At 46.4% G+C, this 17,932-nt stretch overlaps 1 protein-coding gene across 1 annotated transcript in view; it reads right to left on the bottom strand.

Annotated features, from left to right (window-relative positions):
* Window positions 1–981: 981 nt before the first annotated feature.
* MFSD4A (major facilitator superfamily domain containing 4A) overlaps window positions 982–17,932 on the bottom strand; it is a 36,875-nt gene continuing 19,924 nt past the window's right edge. The window contains exons 4-10 of the mRNA XM_039538583.1: window positions 17,717–17,885; window positions 13,580–13,695; window positions 9,674–9,847; window positions 6,942–7,089; window positions 6,299–6,369; window positions 4,244–4,364; window positions 982–2,266 (exon numbers count right to left, since the gene is read on the bottom strand). Coding sequence (XP_039394517.1) covers window positions 2,202–2,266; window positions 4,244–4,364; window positions 6,299–6,369; window positions 6,942–7,089; window positions 9,674–9,847; window positions 13,580–13,695; window positions 17,717–17,885 — 864 coding nt within the window. The 3' untranslated portion in view covers window positions 982–2,201. The remainder of the gene's footprint in view (window positions 2,267–4,243; window positions 4,365–6,298; window positions 6,370–6,941; window positions 7,090–9,673; window positions 9,848–13,579; window positions 13,696–17,716; window positions 17,886–17,932) is intronic.

Below are 17,932 nucleotides of genomic sequence, written 5' to 3'. Positions count from 1 at the left end.
CTATTGCACAGTCCTTTGGGCAGAGGTCAGTTCTGTTCTCCAGGTAAGATCTCCAATCACAGCACTCTTCTTAAGGATTTGGAGATGGTAAAAAGCTGGATTTATAGGGCCAGGGAATGTGAAACATTGCATCCTGGCAACAGTATTTAGCCTACTGCTCTCACCCTGCAAAGACCAAGCTCTGTTTTTTAAGGATGAAATACTAGGATCTCCAGTACAGGTAATGTCTTATTTGGAGTAGACTCCTTTAAATATAGCAAATGACTGGATTTTTACTGTTATTTTATATTAATCCTGTATTGTTAGTGCATAATCGAAATCAGTCCAGTTGTACCTGAAGAGACAGGTGGTTGACTCCCCCTCCCCCCCCCCATGCAAGAAAGAGGCATGTCTGAGGACCTGTGTCCTATGAGGGTGGGAAAGGATCTCTTAGCTTGGGGGCCCTCTGTTAAAGAAGGGGTTTTATACTGTAAGAGGTGTTTGAAATGCACCTTAGTACCAGCTATTCAGTGTAAGGGGGAGTATTTGCAGAACAATTACTAAGACCTGTTGTCCTGCCTCACTGAACCATGTGCAGAGTAAGAGTGGCATCAGGTGGTGGTACAGAGGAATTACAGTGCATTTCCAGTTTCACATGAAGGAGTAAAGTCCCACTAACTAAAAACTGTTCTTCTGGAGGACACCTGTGAGTAACCATTTATTTAATCTTTAATATAACACCTCCGTTTTGTTACTGCTCCTTGGTCAGGGCTAGTCTGGGCTCGCCTTACATATGTATGACCCTAAACTAGTTTTACAAAAGTACAGCCTCCCAAGGGAACTTTCTGGGAAGAGATTTTGCATTGCTAAGTATAGGGAAAATGGTAGGTGGGATACGGACTCCAAAGGGCACATGCAACTGGACTTATGGAGGGTCCTGCAGTTTGGAATTCCAAAGTGAATGGTGCATATTGCACAGAATAAATAAGGGCTGAAGTCAAATTGCTGTAGATAACAGTTGCAATTGTTTTATTTGAGAGCCAGTGCTATTAGCCTCAGAGGTTGTCTGGCCGGAAGGGGTTTGGTTCAAATCATTTGGGTCCTGTAACAGTTACACTCAGAGCCTAGTGAGAATATAGTAATCACTTTTAATTAACATTGCTTTATATACACATACATCCACATACAATCACACTAAAGCCTACATCTCTTCAGACTCTCCCAAGGTATTGCCAGAAAGCTAGCATTGTCTTGTAACAGCTCATTCATGGGGTATACAGTACCTCTAGAGTTTATCTCATGGAAGGCACCTTGTGTAGTGGATATTGCACAGATTAAATGGGTGGAGGTGGAGCCTGGCTGCACCTGCTTAAGGTTTCAGATAGAAGCTAGACTACAAACCTCCCTAAAATACTGCTACTTGAACCAGATGCTTTTGCAGCTTACCAATGACTTAAGCAAAAATAAACCAGCAAAACTCATTCTTTCCGCTGCTCTATAACTAATTTAAATACTTAGTAGGCTGGAGCTCATTGATTAAGGCTCTGCTGCAATGAACATATCTGATACTGTGTAATAGAGATGGATCCTGTTATCAAAGTGCTCCTGGTGGTTTCTGCTAATATTGTGATTTCCCCTTTGGGAGCACAGTTGAAGCTTGGTTACTCTTACAGGTCTGGTTGCTAGAAAACTAATTCTGAACCCCTCTTGCAGCACAGCATTATGCAGAGGGTTGTTCTGTATTTATTGAAAGCTAGAATTGGTGCTGTAGGTTGTCGGGACCATGGCTACAAATGGGTCTGTGCTTACACACCAATAGAGAAACCTACTGGTTATAGTAACTCTAAGCCAGGTGATACTGTTTCATGGGTCACATTTTGGGTAACAGTGTTACAACTTCCAGCCTATCCTCTAAAGGGAAGTTTGCTTACAATTTTTCTTCACCAAGCGGCCATAAATTGCAGATTTCCAGGATACAGGACTCTGCAGTTTGACATTCATCTTAGTGGAATAACAGACACAAGCAATTTCAGCTTGCTGTACTTAGCTTCCCAGGGGGACTTAAAATGTTTGGTTGGTTTTCAAAGTTAACATTTTTGATTGCAGAAAACTCAAGTAATTTAGCCATGTAATTAGTGTGAAATCATCCTTCCTAGTAACACTTGACGATTTGTGTTTATTGCAAATACATAAAACTCATTGTTCAGGGCTATGCCTTCTTTTTAGCCCTGATAAAGTCCAGAGTCACCCATCATTGCTGGCTTGTCAGGTGAGGAGGCATCCACCTCTGCAAAATAAGATTAGTTCCCCTGTCAGTAGAACATAACAGTATAATAAATGTGCAGAACCAGTGAGCATTCATTCTAACACGCTTTAAAAGAAAATGCATCAGATGAGACCCTCTGCTCTATTGGATACCTGCTTGCAGTAGTTATTGGTGCAGAGGTGGTTTCTTCTGCCTTGGAGAGGTAGCAGCATTTAATTTTGGGAGGAATCCCTAATGCCAATCAGTGACAAGTGAGGGGGAGCGTCGGATGGGTTTTACAGCAGGAGTTGAATCTATTCCCAGCATTGTGACATCCTGGCCAAGTCACAACTTCGCAGGACCTCTCTTCACTTGCTTTCAAAATGGATTTACTTCATAGGGGTGTCATGAGGCTTAATTCCTTTCTGGGGAACAGTGATCTGGGTGCTGTAACAGCCCACCGTGTCAGAGACGACATAGGAAGTGTCCCATCTCACCTAGATAGACTTTATCACTGCTGTCTTTAGATGGGCAGCTGCTTTCTTTGGAAGGTAGAGTTTGCAACTAAGGCACTTCCTAGATTCCAAGGCCAGATTAGGTCAATGATAATTTAGTCTGACCTCCTGTATAACCAAGGCCATAAAATTTCCCCAAAATAATTCCTAGACCAGAGTTTTAAAAAAAAAAAATCCAATTGTGATTTAAAAATTGTCAGTGATGGAGAATCCACCACAATCTTTGTTCAATTGTTCCAAAGATTACTCAGTGTTAAAAATGTACACCTTTATTTCCAGTCTGAATTTGTCTAGCTTTAGCTTCCAGCCATTTCTATCTTCCTCTGCTAGGTTGAAGAGCCCATTATAGATACTTAGACTTAATCATGTCACCCTTTGAGCACTTTAACTCTCTCTAAGGCATGTTTTCTAATCCTTAGAATCATTCTCATTGCTCTTCTCTGCAACTCATTCCAATTTATTAACATCCTTTCTGAATTGGGGGACCAAAACTGGACACAGCAGTCACCCAGTCCCAAATACAGAGGTAAAATAACATCTCTCTTCCTACTTGAGATTCCTGTTCATGCATCCCAGGATTGAACTAACTCTTTTGGCCAAAGCTTCACACTGGGAGCTCTTGTTCTGTTGATTATCCACCACAACCCCCAAATCTTTTTCTGACTCACTGCTTCCCAGAATACAGTCCCTCATCCTGCAAGTATCTCCTGCCTTCTTTGTTCCTACAGGTATACATTTAAATTTAGCTGTATTAAAAACCACATTGTTTGTTTGCACCCAGTTCACCTAGTGCTCTTGATTGCTCTCAGTGAGTGACCTTTCCTCTTATGTATCACTCCCCCAGTGTTTGTCTCATCTGCAAACTGATTGTGTTTTCTGCCAGGTCACTTAAGAGAATGTTAAATAGCATAGGGCCAAAAAAATCAATCCCTGCAGTACTCCACTGGGAACACCTGCTCAGTGACTAGTCCCCATTTACAGTTACATTTTGAGACCTATCAGCTCACCCCATTTAATGGGTGCCATGTTAATTTTATATCATTCTAGTTTGTTACACAAAGTGTCACGTGGCACCAAGTCTAAGCATGTTACAGCAACACTATTAAAAGTTCTGGCTTTGTGTCTTTCAGAGGGAAGGCTGCATTATTCCTGGGCTTAGCTGGGAAGAGGTCGGACAGACAGTACAGGTTGCAACTGTCAAGACTTGCTTCTACTAGTTACAGAGTGGTTTGGTTTCTCAGCTATCATCCCACTCAATGTACGGTTTCTCCCTTATGAAGCAGGTTTTTGGGGTGTCTTCCCACATCAGACAAGAAAGCAGACTCAGACTTGTGGCTGCCAGGGTTTTGTGGGCAAGTCAGAGCAGGAAGAGGGAACAGGAAGCAGCAGGAAAATAAACATTTCCTTGCATTTTACTTGGAACGCTGCATGCTGGCTGCATGTTAACGCACATGTCATTTTTCCTGTCATTCTAAAGTAGGCCTAACTGCTGGCATTTTCTTACCTGATGTGGGCTTGGGGTACATCCTGTGGAAAAACAAAAGGAAAGCGTAGAACGTAAAGGCCAAACCTCCAAAGATCATCCCACAAACCAGGAAACTGTAGCTGCCCTGATCATGGATAATCTGCAGTAAAGAAACATAAGGGTCTTAAGTACAGTGAGAGGTGCTTCATACCAGGGCAAGCCCCAGTGAGCAGCAGGCTGTTTACATAGCGCCTGGCGGAGGTCAGCAATATTCCTTTGTTTGAACATAGGGGAACCTTCAGCTCAGGAATCCATTTCCCCTGCTGGTCTGGCCAAGCCAATCTGTTGACCTGCAAGGCAGGTGCCAAGGCCCATCTGTTTTCACAGGCTGTGTTGGCTCTTGCTATCCATCTGTACAGATGGCCCGTTTTATGCACATGTATTATATATGTTCTACAAATAAACCCTGCCCATGAAATGGCCTAACCAAGACCTACCTGAACCAGATACAAGGTGAATTGATATTCCCGTTTCTCCACCTGGCAGATTCTAGTTACTCCTCCCCCAAATAAAAAGTGATACAAACTCGTGGCAGAAAGAGCAGTGGAGCTTTTGCAAGCCCCAGAACTGGGTAGATTTACATTTATGGGCATGTAGCTAAGCTTGACTCCCTGCCACAGCACCTCCTGCTGGTCATCTTGGAATTAGCTCTTTTCCAGCATATGGAGCACCCTCTGCAGGCCAGCATCTCCCCTGCCTCAGGCCCCATGTCCCTCCTGGACCCCGGTGCCCCTGTACCTCAGGGTTCTGCCCCCGAAGTACCCCCACACGGTGGGTCTTCCCTCCCAGGGAATCACCCACCCTTTAAACCCACCTTGCCTCAGTGGCTACTGCCAGTCATCATCTAGCCCCCGCTCACTGGGGCAGACTGCAGTCTGTAATGGCCACTCATCACTGGCAATGCGGTAGGACCTGCTGCCTTTGCCTATTCCCAGGCGGTATCTCTGCAGCCCCAGTACCTTTGTAGGCCTTCACCAAGGCCTGCAGCCTGGGGTTTTACCAGGCTGGAGCTCCCCAGCTCTCTTGCCCTATTCCTAGGGTGACTAGATGTCCCAGTTTTATAGGGACAGTCCTGATTTTTGGGTCTTTTTCTTATATAGGCTCCTATTACCCTCCCCCCCATTTTTCACATTTGCTGTCTAGTCACCTTACCTGTTCCCCAGCACTGCTCCAATTCAGGTAGCTTCCTCTCAAGCACTTAACCCTTCTCCTTCCAGGGCTGGAGAGAAACTCCTCCAACTTCTGGCCTCCAGCCCTCTTATCAGGGCCAGCTGGGCCCTAATTGAACTGGCCACAGCTGTGGCTGCTTCCCCAGTCAGCCTAGCTTGGCTGCTTTTAACCCCTGCCTATCAGAGAGGGGCAGTTCCCTCACTACAGGGCATTTTTGCTCTAAGGAACACCACACAATGCATATGTTGCCTCCACAGTTCTCCAAACTCTGGCAACTGAATTCCTAACACCAGAGGTAATGCAAAACAACCTATAGCCGTGGTAGTATTGCTTGGTGATGGTAAGGTACAGAGTGGGGCAGCTAGCCCATCCCACCACGACTATATTGCTTTTTTGGCTAGATTTACCCAACCTGGAAACTACAGCTCCACTGTAGACGTCCTGCTGCAGTAGTAGGCACGTCTATAATTATACCTAGCACTCTTCAGCGATTGGTAGTAGCTGTATCTTAACAGCTCCCACTGATTGTATTGCCTGTTTTCTCTACAGAAGACTGATCCCTCTTTCCTTGCAGAATGATTGTGTGGCTTTCAGAACTGTCCAAGCATGATTGTATAAATCGGCCATGCACTAAGTGTTCACGTAAACCTGCTGTCGTGCAATACACGCCTCCTAGTGTGCTTTGATCCACTAAGTGCACTAGGGGACTTTTAGTGCATGGCAGCAGGCTGTTGCGGGATACATGTACGCCCCATCTTGGATAGGCAAAACTTCCATTCGCTCAAATACAGCTCTCTGTGTGCTTGAATTAAAATTCTAATCAATTCAGTCATATCCTGGGTTTTTCCTTTTCTCTGCACTTACCGACCCCACCAGTAACTGTAGCACCATCTCTCCAATTGCAGCTCCAGTCACTAACACCGTCGTGGCACAGCCTGAAAACAGATGGTACAAGTTCTGGGAACTGCTGAAATGAATAGCTTCAGAGGGCCAAGAATGTCCCCAGGCTAGAGCTCTGTGAGGTGAGACCCACCTGTTCTACATTCTGGCCCTTTTGCATTCTGATATTATATCAAGGCTTGTCTACTGTAAGCCCTAAGCCTCCTTACGTACAGCAGAGGATATTAAAAAAGTAATGGCTGCAGCGAGCAAGGGTACCAGTCGAATCATAGAATATCAGGGTTGGAAGGGACCTCAGGAGGTCATCTAGTCCAACCCCCTGATCAAAGTTACCTGATCCTCCCACTCTCCACTGTGTGCAGAAGTACCTGTGTTCCCTGTTAGCCATTCATTCTTCATTTCCCCCCATATCTACCCTACCAGCTTGGTGCATGGAGCCAGGAGCTGTGGGTGGTTCCACAAGGTAGTAACTGGTAGTGGAAATCAACGTCCTAATTTAGCTAGAGCTATTCCTGGGTAACCTGCAAAGCATGATCTTGGGAAGGTGAAAGGGGCTTGCTGCTGGTACTTTCTCTGCTCAAAATCTGACGGGGGTAGGGATGCTCACCTTTGTACTGGAGGATGTCTTCAGTGTAGGCCAGCATGCTGGGGAAGGTGCTGCTGAGGAACAGACCCAGGCACGCTGTGCCCACAAACAGGAAGACAACACTGTAGGAGAAAATCAGGAGCAGGAGGAAAGTTACAAGCACTCCAACCTGCAACAATACAAGCCCAGAGTCACTTTCAGGGAAGAAAATAAATGCTGAGGTAGCACTGGGCTCTAGTGGGCTTTTAAAAAGACTAGTTAAGGGACTGGAAAAGAAATAGATTAATCTGGTCTAATTGAGATAGACAACTGAGTTACAGGTATAATCTGCAAGTCACATAGTAGTAACCCTATTCACTGACTGAGCTCACAGCTAGAGAGATCAGAGTCTACTCACCTTCAAATGCAGTATTCAATACTCTCACTAGAGGGACATAAACCAACTACATTTGATTTTGGTCAAAAAGCCAAGCAGAACCATCTGTCCCAAGTTCATTAGACAAAGAATTAAGATCACCCTCAAGCCCCCTCTGATTTACAAAATGTTGCATTTGGTGTTTCTAATGCGCGTTAAATGCAGATTTTTGCGATTTCCCTCATTTGCACACACTTGTTATTAAAGTCACAACTCTGTGCTCTTCTGTTGAATTGCTAGTGACAACCCAGCAGGGGGAGCTCTTGCCAAATCTTGTAATCCCAGCCAACGATAAAGGTGCTGTTTTTCCCCCCTAATTCCTTCAGGATTGAGTGATAGGTGGTTTTAAAAATGTGTGCATGTCTACACACGCACAGAGCAATCTGGAATCTAAGAGCTAGTCCTCTAATTTATTAGAGTTAAGTCAAATTTTAATCCTAAATGACTGTCAAAAGTGTGTACAGACAATATTAATAATTGCAATTCTAGAACAAATTTTATTCAGTGATCACAAACAGTTAAAATAAGTATGTAAAAGGCAAAACTTCCAATAAATTCAATAGAAGGAGCCCTCCAAATCAGTTCTAGCTAACACCAGAACCCAGGAGTCCGGATGCCTAGCCCTCAGATCTTCAGTCATGCCTGATCAGACCAGTGGTCTACTTAGTCTGGTGACTAGTAAAACACTTCAGAGGAAAGTGCAAGAATTGTCGTAACTATGGAAATAACTAATAACCTGGCAGCAGGGGGAAGTTTCTCTCTAATTCAGGCAGTTAGTGATTGGTTTATGTTCTGAAGCCCTCTGGCTTCAGATAGTCTTAATCTTTAAAAATGATTTAATGTGGCTGTTTCTCTGTGGCCTAATTTTTTTTTAAAGTGACTTGTGATTAGGTGCCTCAGTGTTTGGGTGCCCAATTAGAAACACCTCAAAAGCACTTGGTTTTTAGAAAGCACTAGTCACTTCTGAAAAATTAGACCCATAAATATCCAGTCTCATTTTTCCCATTATCCTACCATGCTCTTAGCCTCACATGTATATTGTGGCAGTGAATTCCCCAGGTGAGCTATACATTCTATAAAAGATTTCCTTTTCCCCCCAATTTTAAATGAATTGCCTTATATAGATTCATAATTATAAGGCCAGAAGGGACCACTGTGATCATGTAGTCTGCCCTTCTGTATAACACAGGCCAGAGAACGTCCCTGAATTTACTGTTTAAACCAGAGCAGATCTTTTAGAAAAACATCTCATCTTGATTTAAAAATTTCCAGGGGTGGAGAATCCACCACAAATCTTGGTAAATTGTTTCTATTTAGCTGTTTGCCCCCTGGTTCTTATATTAGGAGGAAGGGTGATTAGGAGAGTCGGAATTTCTCTGCCCCACCTCTCATGGCTCCTCTCCTTTCTAACCACTCTAAATCGTCTCAATCCCTTGTCACACAACACTCGCTCCAGGCCTCTATAATTTTTGTTGCCTGGCTCTAGTCCAGCTTCCATCGCCTTTTTTGAGATGGGGTGACCACAGCTAACAGTATTCTAGGTGGAGGTGCACCATTGATTTACATAAAGGCATGATAACGTGAGCGTTTTCTATCCCATTCCTTATGCATCCTCCCATCGTTTGCTTTTTCACTGTTCCTGCATGCTGAGCATTTCACTGAGACAGGCAGAGCCCCTTTCCAAGTGATTAGCGTTCATTAGGACCCAGCAAAGTAGCTGGAGTAGTTAAAATTATTCCTTCCAATGGCCATTAGTTTGCATTTATGATCATGACACTGCCTAATTACTAGACAACAACAGAGATCAGTTGGAGCACTCAGTTAAATTACTTATTTCTACAGAACGATTTCATTATAAACCGAGGGGCAGTGCAAGCAGAATTAGGGGCAGGGTGGGCTGTATTGAAATAATTATGGACTTTGAGTCTTCTGCCGTACTGTCACAGGACATAAGAGTAAATAAAGTTGATGTCCACGTCACTCAACACTTCCACTGGGTTCTAGTAGGTCAGATTTTAACCTACGAGATAAACCAACAATGCAATAAAAATTTAAACCATGTTTTCAGACTTAGCCCTTTGTCTAGTCTTGGGTTCTTTGTACGAGGTTAGCAGTGGTGTAAATGGTGATTTGTGCCTGTACAGCCTAGCCTAAAGTGGGGTGCAAATCACTGCTTGTACTGGTGCAGCATATCCACATAAGGAATATGTAGCGACGTTGGTGCAAGAATACGCAGGGTAACAAAGCCTTTGGGCTAGTTCAGTCCACTTCTGGGGAAGATCCTTTCCCCTCCAAATCAGAAGCGCTCTGCAGAGGGTGACGGTAAAGTTTGCCTTACCACGTTTATGGACACCATGGTTGCAGGTTTCATTCGGTAGGACACAGGGATGGAGATGAGCCTGCCTAGTGTGATGAACCCCCAGAATAAGCTAGGCAGGTAGCCAGCCACCTTGTGAACCACAGAGAGAGGTTCCTCCACTGCATAGCTGTATACGAACCCAGAGTACTCGCCCTGCAGGGAAAGCAAACAGCACTCTGCATTAATTTTACATCTCATAGGCCTAGCCTCCTGAAGAATACAGGCCTGCTCTAATATGGCCTCTGTGATAAAGTGTGTCCCCATTGGGATAGGTGCTGTACAACCACAGAACAAATTGCTGCTCTCTGCTTCGAAGAGCATATAAAGTGTCCATGGAGGGCTTGCAGGACTGATCCCCTAAGGGAAAAGGAAGGGAAACTTACAGCTTCTGAAAGTGAGGGATGTCATGCAAACCTCTAGAGAGCTGTACCCTGGCCTGAAACAATGCTGCTCCCCTGCAGGCCACCACAAACTTTTCCCTGTGTAAGCTATGCTAGTCTGGCTTTGAACCTGAGTCTCCAGACAGGATGCTGCATGTGTCCTCCTTTCCTTACGTTACTGAGCTGCAGCAAATAGACACAGCACAGCGAGGCAATAGGTGCATGCAGTGGCAGCACAGCTGGGATGCTTACCCAGGGCCAGACTATAAGGATATTCAATTCATGTTAGAAATCTTGAGCTGTGAATCATGCATCTGATTTACCGGATATGATCACGTGTCTGCACATGGAAATGAGCACCTGAATGGGATAATGTTGCTTCTCTCTCGCTCTCTCACCCCCTCACCCCTTATAGGGATGGAGATAACCAGGGATCTGTCATCTCTCAACTGAGTGCCCTAAGATAGGAGATACTCTGATGTGGCCTGCTCTTCATCTCTTGTTGAAACTCTTCCACTGTGGTAATGGGGGCAACAGACAGCCTGAGAATCACTCTATTGTCCAGTGGTTTGGGTACTTACCACGGCCGGGGGAGAGGCTGACTCAGCCCCACGGCTGCTTGAGGAAAAGGGATTTGAATAGCAGCCACCTACCTCTCAAGGGGCTGGCCCATAAGTATTCTGCTGTGGGCCCCCCACCCCCTCAACCTTTCCTCTTAAATCTGTTCCACTGTAATTAATTATGAATTGGGCCTAAGTAAGATGTAAAGGTGAAGTGCCTGCAGGAGCTCAGAGGGATGAAGACCCTGGTGAATGGCAGGGATCTGAAGGGGGAAGCGTGTTCAACCTTTCCTGTTGAAGTGTTTCCACGTTACTATAAATTGGGCCAAAGCAAGAAACAAAAATGAGACATCCTCACTAGCTCAGGGCTTAACGTTCTTTCCTGAGCTGTCGATGCCCTGGTTTCAGTTCTCTCTCTCTTGCTATGGGGGGCAGGGATTTGCAGAGGGCACACTATCATCCTTGCCTCTTGAAGCTGGTTCCACTTTAATTAACTATGAACTGGGCCAAATCAAGTAGCCCCAGAGTGATGCCTTCTATGGTGTAGTGGTTGGGGTACTCCCCAGGGCTAGCAAAGCTGCTGGTTCAATTCCTCTCTCTGCCGGGGGAAGGACAGGCCTTTGAGGTGGGAGTGCCCTCAGCCTTTCCTGTTGAAGCTGGTTTCACTTTAATTAACTATGAATTGCTCCAAAGCAAGTTCTTTGCAAGAGCTGCCTCCTCTGGTGTGGAGGTTTGGGCACTCTCCTGGGATGCTGAGGGCCCTGGTTCAATCCCTGTGGTGGGGAAGGGGTTTACAACATGTCTTGGCTGCCTCTGGGGCCTTTTATTTAAATATTGGGGGGGGAGGTGTCCTGCTTAAAAAGCAAGTCACTCTTTTGTCCCCTGTGGCTAGGCTACCCACCCAGGCTGTGGGAGACCCCAGGCCCAACCCCTCCTCTGCAAGGGGTTGTGCCAAGGCTCTCCCACCTCCCAGGAGACCTCCCCCCTCCTGCCTCCCCCTTACACCTCCCAGCCCCACCCCCAACCTGGCCCCCTAGCCACCACCCCTCCCACCTCCCAGGCCCAACCCCACCCTCCTGCCCTTGCCCCCACCCACCACTCTTGTGAAGTGAACGATCTCTGTTCAAACCCCCTTTTGTTTCCAGAAAGACAAGGGCCTTCCGCAAGCGAAAGGGGACCTAAACAGGAACCTCCCACTTCTCCCCTGGGGGGTGGGACAGCCTTCTCCAAATCCTTTAAATAGTCAGAGGAAGGATTTGAACCAGAATCATCCACCTCTTAGGCAAGCAACTTAACCACTGGACTATAGAGTGACCCTAGAGCTTGGCCTGGCCCAGTTCATAGTTAACTAAAGTGGAGACAGCTTCAAGAGAAAAGATACAAATGGCTCAAATCCTAGCTGTTTCAGGACTGGAACCAGGCTCTCTAACACCATAGGTGCAGGCCCTGGCCACCAGGCTATACAGGGCTGCTTGCAAACTACTTTTCTTTGGACCATTTAATAGTTAAAGTAGAACAACTTCAACAGGAAAGAATATTGCTGTGCTAAACCTTTCCTCAAGCAGAGAGGGATTGAACCAGGCTCTCCAGTACCCAATGCACACACCCTAACCACCAGGCTCTACAGAGCTTCTTGCAATTAAGGCCTGTTTTGGCCTAGTTAATTAAAGAACAGCCTCAAGAGAACAGAAGCTCCCTCTTTAAACCTGTTCTTAACAGGTAGAGGAAGGAGTTGAAGCAGAGTCTCCTCCCTTGGCGATCAGCAGCCTAACCACCAGTCTATAGAGCAATTCTGAGCGTTTTACTGGCCCAGCTGGTAATTAATTAAAGTGGAAAAGCTTCAACTGCAGTGTGGCTGATGACACTGGCCTCCTTAGTAAAGTGCTTTCATATCTAGTGCTGAAAAGTGCAGTGTAAGACCTAGCGAATGAAGGGCTAAATTCTGCTCTCAGTTATAGTAAGTAATAACAACACCTATCGACATCTACTTCATTGCTGTTGCCTGGGACTTGGGCAAGAAATACGAGCCTGTTTCCTTACTGCATTATTACAGTGGCTTTCTCCTGGAGCTGCTATGGCAGAACTAAGCCTTCTGTGGCTTATATGCGTTATCCTTTATAACAGCTGCATGGATTGCAAAAGCAGGCAACTAGGCTGCTGCATTAGTGTGATAGATAGTGCCTGGGTAAGGGCCAGGGATGCCTGTGTCAGCAGATGGGATAGAAAAAGGTTCTCTTTGAAGGGGGCTGGCAGTTCTGAAAAGATGTACTAATGCTAGAGGCTCAAAACCAAGCTATTCTGATGCAGGGGAAAGATAAGAGCCACAGGAGGGGTACCCAGCGTCAGCAGTTACAGCTGGAAATGGAGGGCCAGTTGTGTTCCAGCAACAGCTCCCATATCTGCTTTGCACACTGAGGCACGTTTTCAAGACTATTTCATGCCCCAGTAAGACACGGTGAGTTTTGCACTTTCCCTCACATACCTGGGGCAAAATCAGGCAAAATGTACAAAGAGAGGAATAGCAGCCACCCTTCAGTTCTTGGCCATACCGCCCATTTTGGGGGGTGGGATGGGGGAATCCTCCCCACAAGTAGAAAGGCATCCAGATGTGATTCCACTGATCAGGGCAGAGGAGGGGCATGTAGCGAAGGCACAATATGCCATGGAAACAAGCCAGGTGGGAACTTCCAGCATAGCCCTTCTAGGTTCAGGAAAGCTCCCCAAACACAGAGCTAGCAGCCATTGCATCTGCAAAGCATAACTGCTCTCACTCCAGGAGTGGAGTGATGGGAAAGGATTCCTTCAAACCCCACTGAGATCCAGCCCTCAGTGTGAGGGAGTATGTGTATTTTGCCTGAGGCTTAGCCCGGCTGTAAAGGATTCAGGGTGAAGACAGTGCCACGTAGCTTTGATTCCGAGAGGATGCCTCGGCCAGCAGTACTTACTGTGATCCCGTCACTCATGAAGAGGACAAGAGCCCCGGCGACGTGGACTGCGAAGTAGGAGTAAGAAGCTCCTCTGAAGTTTTTGCTTTGGCAGCAGCTAAATAGGTCATCATGCCCTGAGTGAAAAGAAAACAATTAAACGCAAACGTAAGTGGAGCTCCCAACTACCTGCTCGCCCTATCACTCACAATGGGGATTTGTTCTGTAACCTGCCCCAGGACAAATGGAGAACAAACATACAGCTCTGTTCTGGGTTGCGTACGCCCCGGAACACTGATAACCTCTGCCCGTGTGAAATTTTTCCATAGCATGTGCCATCTATGGAGCCAGCGGTGTCACCTCAGTACTCCTTAAAGCTGAGGAGGATAGGCTTGTGGAGCACTAGCCTGGCTGATGATTTAGAAGATATAAGTTCAAGTCCAGCTCAGCCATAAATTTATTATTATTTGCATTGCGGTAGCTCCTTGAGGCCCTGCCCAAAATCAAGGCTCCATTGTGCGGGGCACTGTACACAGTGAGAGAAAATCCCTTTCCCAAGAGCTTACAGGCTGAGGCTAGATCTGCACTGCAATCAGTAGTAATACAAACCCATGGACCTCGGCGGGCTCATACAGCCCATGCTGCTGTGGCTTCACTGCTATTGATAGACCAAAGCGAGCGCGGTATGTCTCCATGGGCTGCGGTCACCACTCCGACTGCAGTGGAGAGAGGCCTGGGACCCCATTCCCTGATGCCTCTGGGAGCAAATCCCTGAGTCCCACTAGTCCTCAGTAAAATGGAGGTAACAACCCTTGGTCTATGCAGACTAAGTTATTTGGGGCAAGGTCTGTTTCTTCTCATGGATCTATACTGTGGGGCCATGATCTTGGCTGGGACTAACGTTGCACAAAGAATAAATGGCGGGTGGGGTGAAAAAACCATGGTAGCTGTTAATAAAGTGCTTGGCACCTTGAGTGTGTTTTTCGTCTACAACACAGTTTACAAGGTAGTAACTATCCCGCCTTGTAGGTGGGGGAACGGCATGATGGGGAAGTGAGAGGATTTGCCCGAGGCCACAAAAGGAATTAGCATAATTATTTATGGGGCTCGGTTTTCTCCTGTCCTGCATCTTGTGCAGTCATTTACTCCAGCCTAGAGGGCACGTGTGTAAGACAGAATCACAGAACTGGAAGGGACCTCAGGAGGTCATCTAGTCCAGTCCCCTGCACTGTTGTGACCATGCTGAATTAGAGCAGGAGCTGGTTAAAAAAATAAAACCTGGTTTTACCAATAAATAAATTTAGTTTCCATTTCAGGGCATTTGAATTGGACTTTCTGCCCCCCCTTAAAATATCGGGGGGGGGGTATTGAAACATGATAAAAAAGCAGGTTTTTGGCAAGTGAAAAATGTCACTAATCAGACACGTTTCAGTTGCCAAAACCTGCTGTTTGTTAAATGAAAATTTGATAGCCATTTCGGGTTTAAAAAAAAATGAAAAAAAAGTCAATGCAAAATTTCTTTTTTGGAAAATCAGACATTTTTCAACAAAAAAACCCTTTTGATTCAAAAGATTCAGCCAGCTCCAGTGAGTCCTGCTTCACCTGCACTTTTGCACTGGCATAAATGACAACACAAGGTGCAGGCCCATTTCTTTCTACTGTGGTAGTGCCTAAAGACCCCAGTCCAGGCTCAGCGCTGCACTGTGCACAAACACTATCAAGACAGTGCCTGCCCCAAAGAGCTCAATTAGACAATACCCGAGAGGTGGACAGACCAACAAACTGGGGGGAGGACAAGGGAACACAGATCGCTGCATCTGAATAAATTAACAACCAACAGTGGCCTCCAAAGTCATCTTAGCCGCTAGGGAATCTCTGGCCACCATCCTGTGCTTTGACCACATTTCTCATTAGTAAAAATCTCCAGACAGGGTAAAGATCAGGGTTAAGGTGCACACAGCTTTGGATCCTGTGCTACATCTATACCAGTGCTTAATACACCCCACCGGCAAAGCTCACCTAGTGTGGACACAGATTATACAAGCAACTGTGTGTTTGCCAGCATAGTTGATGTCACTATAACTAAGTCTACAGTAGGGCTTTCCCCAGGACAGCTCTCTTGGTCAGGAGTCACATCTCTGCACACCCCTGACTGACAAACTGAAGCCGCCAGAAGTCTGTACCACAGATGTGGTCAAGCGTCCACTCCCCTCTCTGCAGTATCTCCTCTCTCCCTGCCCCAATTTTCTCTGCCTAAAAGACTCACCTCACATCTTTTACTTCATTGTAAAGAAAGACGTGTCTTTACCTGCGTTACTAAGGCCAAGTCTACCTTGTAGAGCTCTGTCAGGCTAGCTGTTGGTCAAGGTATGCACCTGACCAGCTGCACAGTCCCTAGTATAGATGCAGTTCTGTTGGCAAAGCTGGACTTTTATGGCTAGCGCTTGTTTCACTCAGAGGGGGTGGCTTTACTGCACCTATAAATTGCCACTTGCCAGTATAGCTGCATACACAACGAGGAGTGCTCCGTTGGTCTAGTATACCAGTATTTCCAAGCCATAAAGTGCTCCTAATACAGACATGGCCTTGCTTTAACGTAGATACTGAAATGAAAAGCATTTTAAAATTCCCATTCACTTACCACTATTTATCCCAAAGGTTAAATATACTTGGCATTTGTTTCAGCTTGGCAAAGAATCAGTTACGTGTGTCTGGTTTGCTGCAGCGGCTTTTGGGATCCACATAGGGTGACCAGACAGCAAGTGTGAAAAATTGGGACAGGGGTGGGGGGGTAATAGGCTTCTATAGAAGAAAAAGCCTCAAATATTGGGACTGTCCCTATAAAATCGGAACATCTGGTCACCCTAGATGCACACAATGCAAAGGGGCCCTTGCATTCATTTAAGAACTGAGTTTAAACAAAATCAGGGAAATAATTTCTTTTGGTCTTGGGTTTTATATAAGCTCGCTTTCTACAAAGTCAAAATTTAGGCCCAAACAGGTGAAATTCTTTTGGTTGGTTTACCCCCTGCCTCGTGAGAATGGCACAGAAGGAAACAGAAATCCAGCCGAGAGGAGTTTGTTTCAAACTCAGCAAACAATAACAAAAGAAATCGAGTCCAATGTTCAAAAGAGCTTATGTGATTTATCAGCCCAAGTCTCCTTTCCAGAAGTGACTGAGGCACTTAGTAATGTGGGATAGTTGTGTAGTCACATTGCTTCACGCACCACTAGAAGGTGGCCAGGTACTACCACCTGGGCATGGTATAAAAGCTTAGAGAGCAGTACAGTGTCAGTGAAATACCTGGGGCTCCTAAATCACTTGGGTGCTTCTGAAAGTTTTGCCATAGCCACAAGGGCCCTCGCCTTCAATTCAGTGGCCAAACTCCCCTTGACTTACCATGTCACAGGTTCGGGGCCTATGTCACTTAGGTTCGCAGACATCTTACCCATAGTCTAGCGCTCTACCTCCAGGGCTGGCAGTGCACTCCCGCAGCTCAAGCAATGAACAGAGGAATCAGGAAACTATTCACAGCTCTGCCACCAACTGGCTGTGTGGCCTCAGGTGAGTCACTTCACCACTTGCAGAGCCTCTGCTCCCCCTCCCACCCACTGTCTGTCTTGTCTGTTTCGGGCAGAGACTGACTCTCTGGGTGAGTACAGGGCCGAGCATGGTGATCCTGGTTGGGGCTTTTAGGTGCTACCGTAATATAAACAATAAATCTGCAGTTCTGTTCTGGGCAAAACTAACATGCAGGCATAGGTGCATGTGGCAGTAATTTGACGCCCGATGGCCCTGCTGGCCGAGACAGACAGTTTAAAGGGAAAGCCAGTCCCCAGCCAAGGCCAGTCCCCCCCGACCTGGATCTGTGACCCAAAGTGCAGGTCAAGCCATTAGAGTAGAACACCACAAAGGTCATCCACGAAAGCATGACCACATAGCTGCTCTGCGCACACCAGCAATAGCAAGAGACTAGGTTCACCACTGCTGGCTGATATGAATGGGAGCTATGGGGGATTGGGGCCCCTTTGCAGATGTTACACTGCCTTGACTTTTCCATGGCACCTCCCCACTCCCGGAGGTTCAGTTTCAGCCCATCCCGTGTCCCCTTCTTGGAAACCGCATTCCTTGGGGGGAAGGGGCTGTCGTCATCTCACCTCTGTCTGGCGGGGCTCTCGGCAACGTGACGGCATGATTGTCCTTCTCGGCCGGCTGCGTTTCCATCGCCAGTTCATCCGCAGACAGCAGCGGGCGTCTCCCGTTATTGAAACAGGGCACCAGCCTTTCCTTGTAGAGCAGGAAGAACACCGCGATGGGGACTGGTAGCTGCGGGGGCAATGGGAAGAGGCAGTCAGCCAGCCTGGATTTATTCT

Source organism: Mauremys reevesii, linkage group 4 (genome assembly GCF_016161935.1).
Source record: "Mauremys reevesii isolate NIE-2019 linkage group 4, ASM1616193v1, whole genome shotgun sequence".
Taxonomy (NCBI): domain Eukaryota; kingdom Metazoa; phylum Chordata; order Testudines; family Geoemydidae; genus Mauremys; species Mauremys reevesii.
The sequence above is the reverse complement of the archived record's forward strand: the minus strand, read 5'-3'. Positions and strand labels throughout refer to the sequence as shown.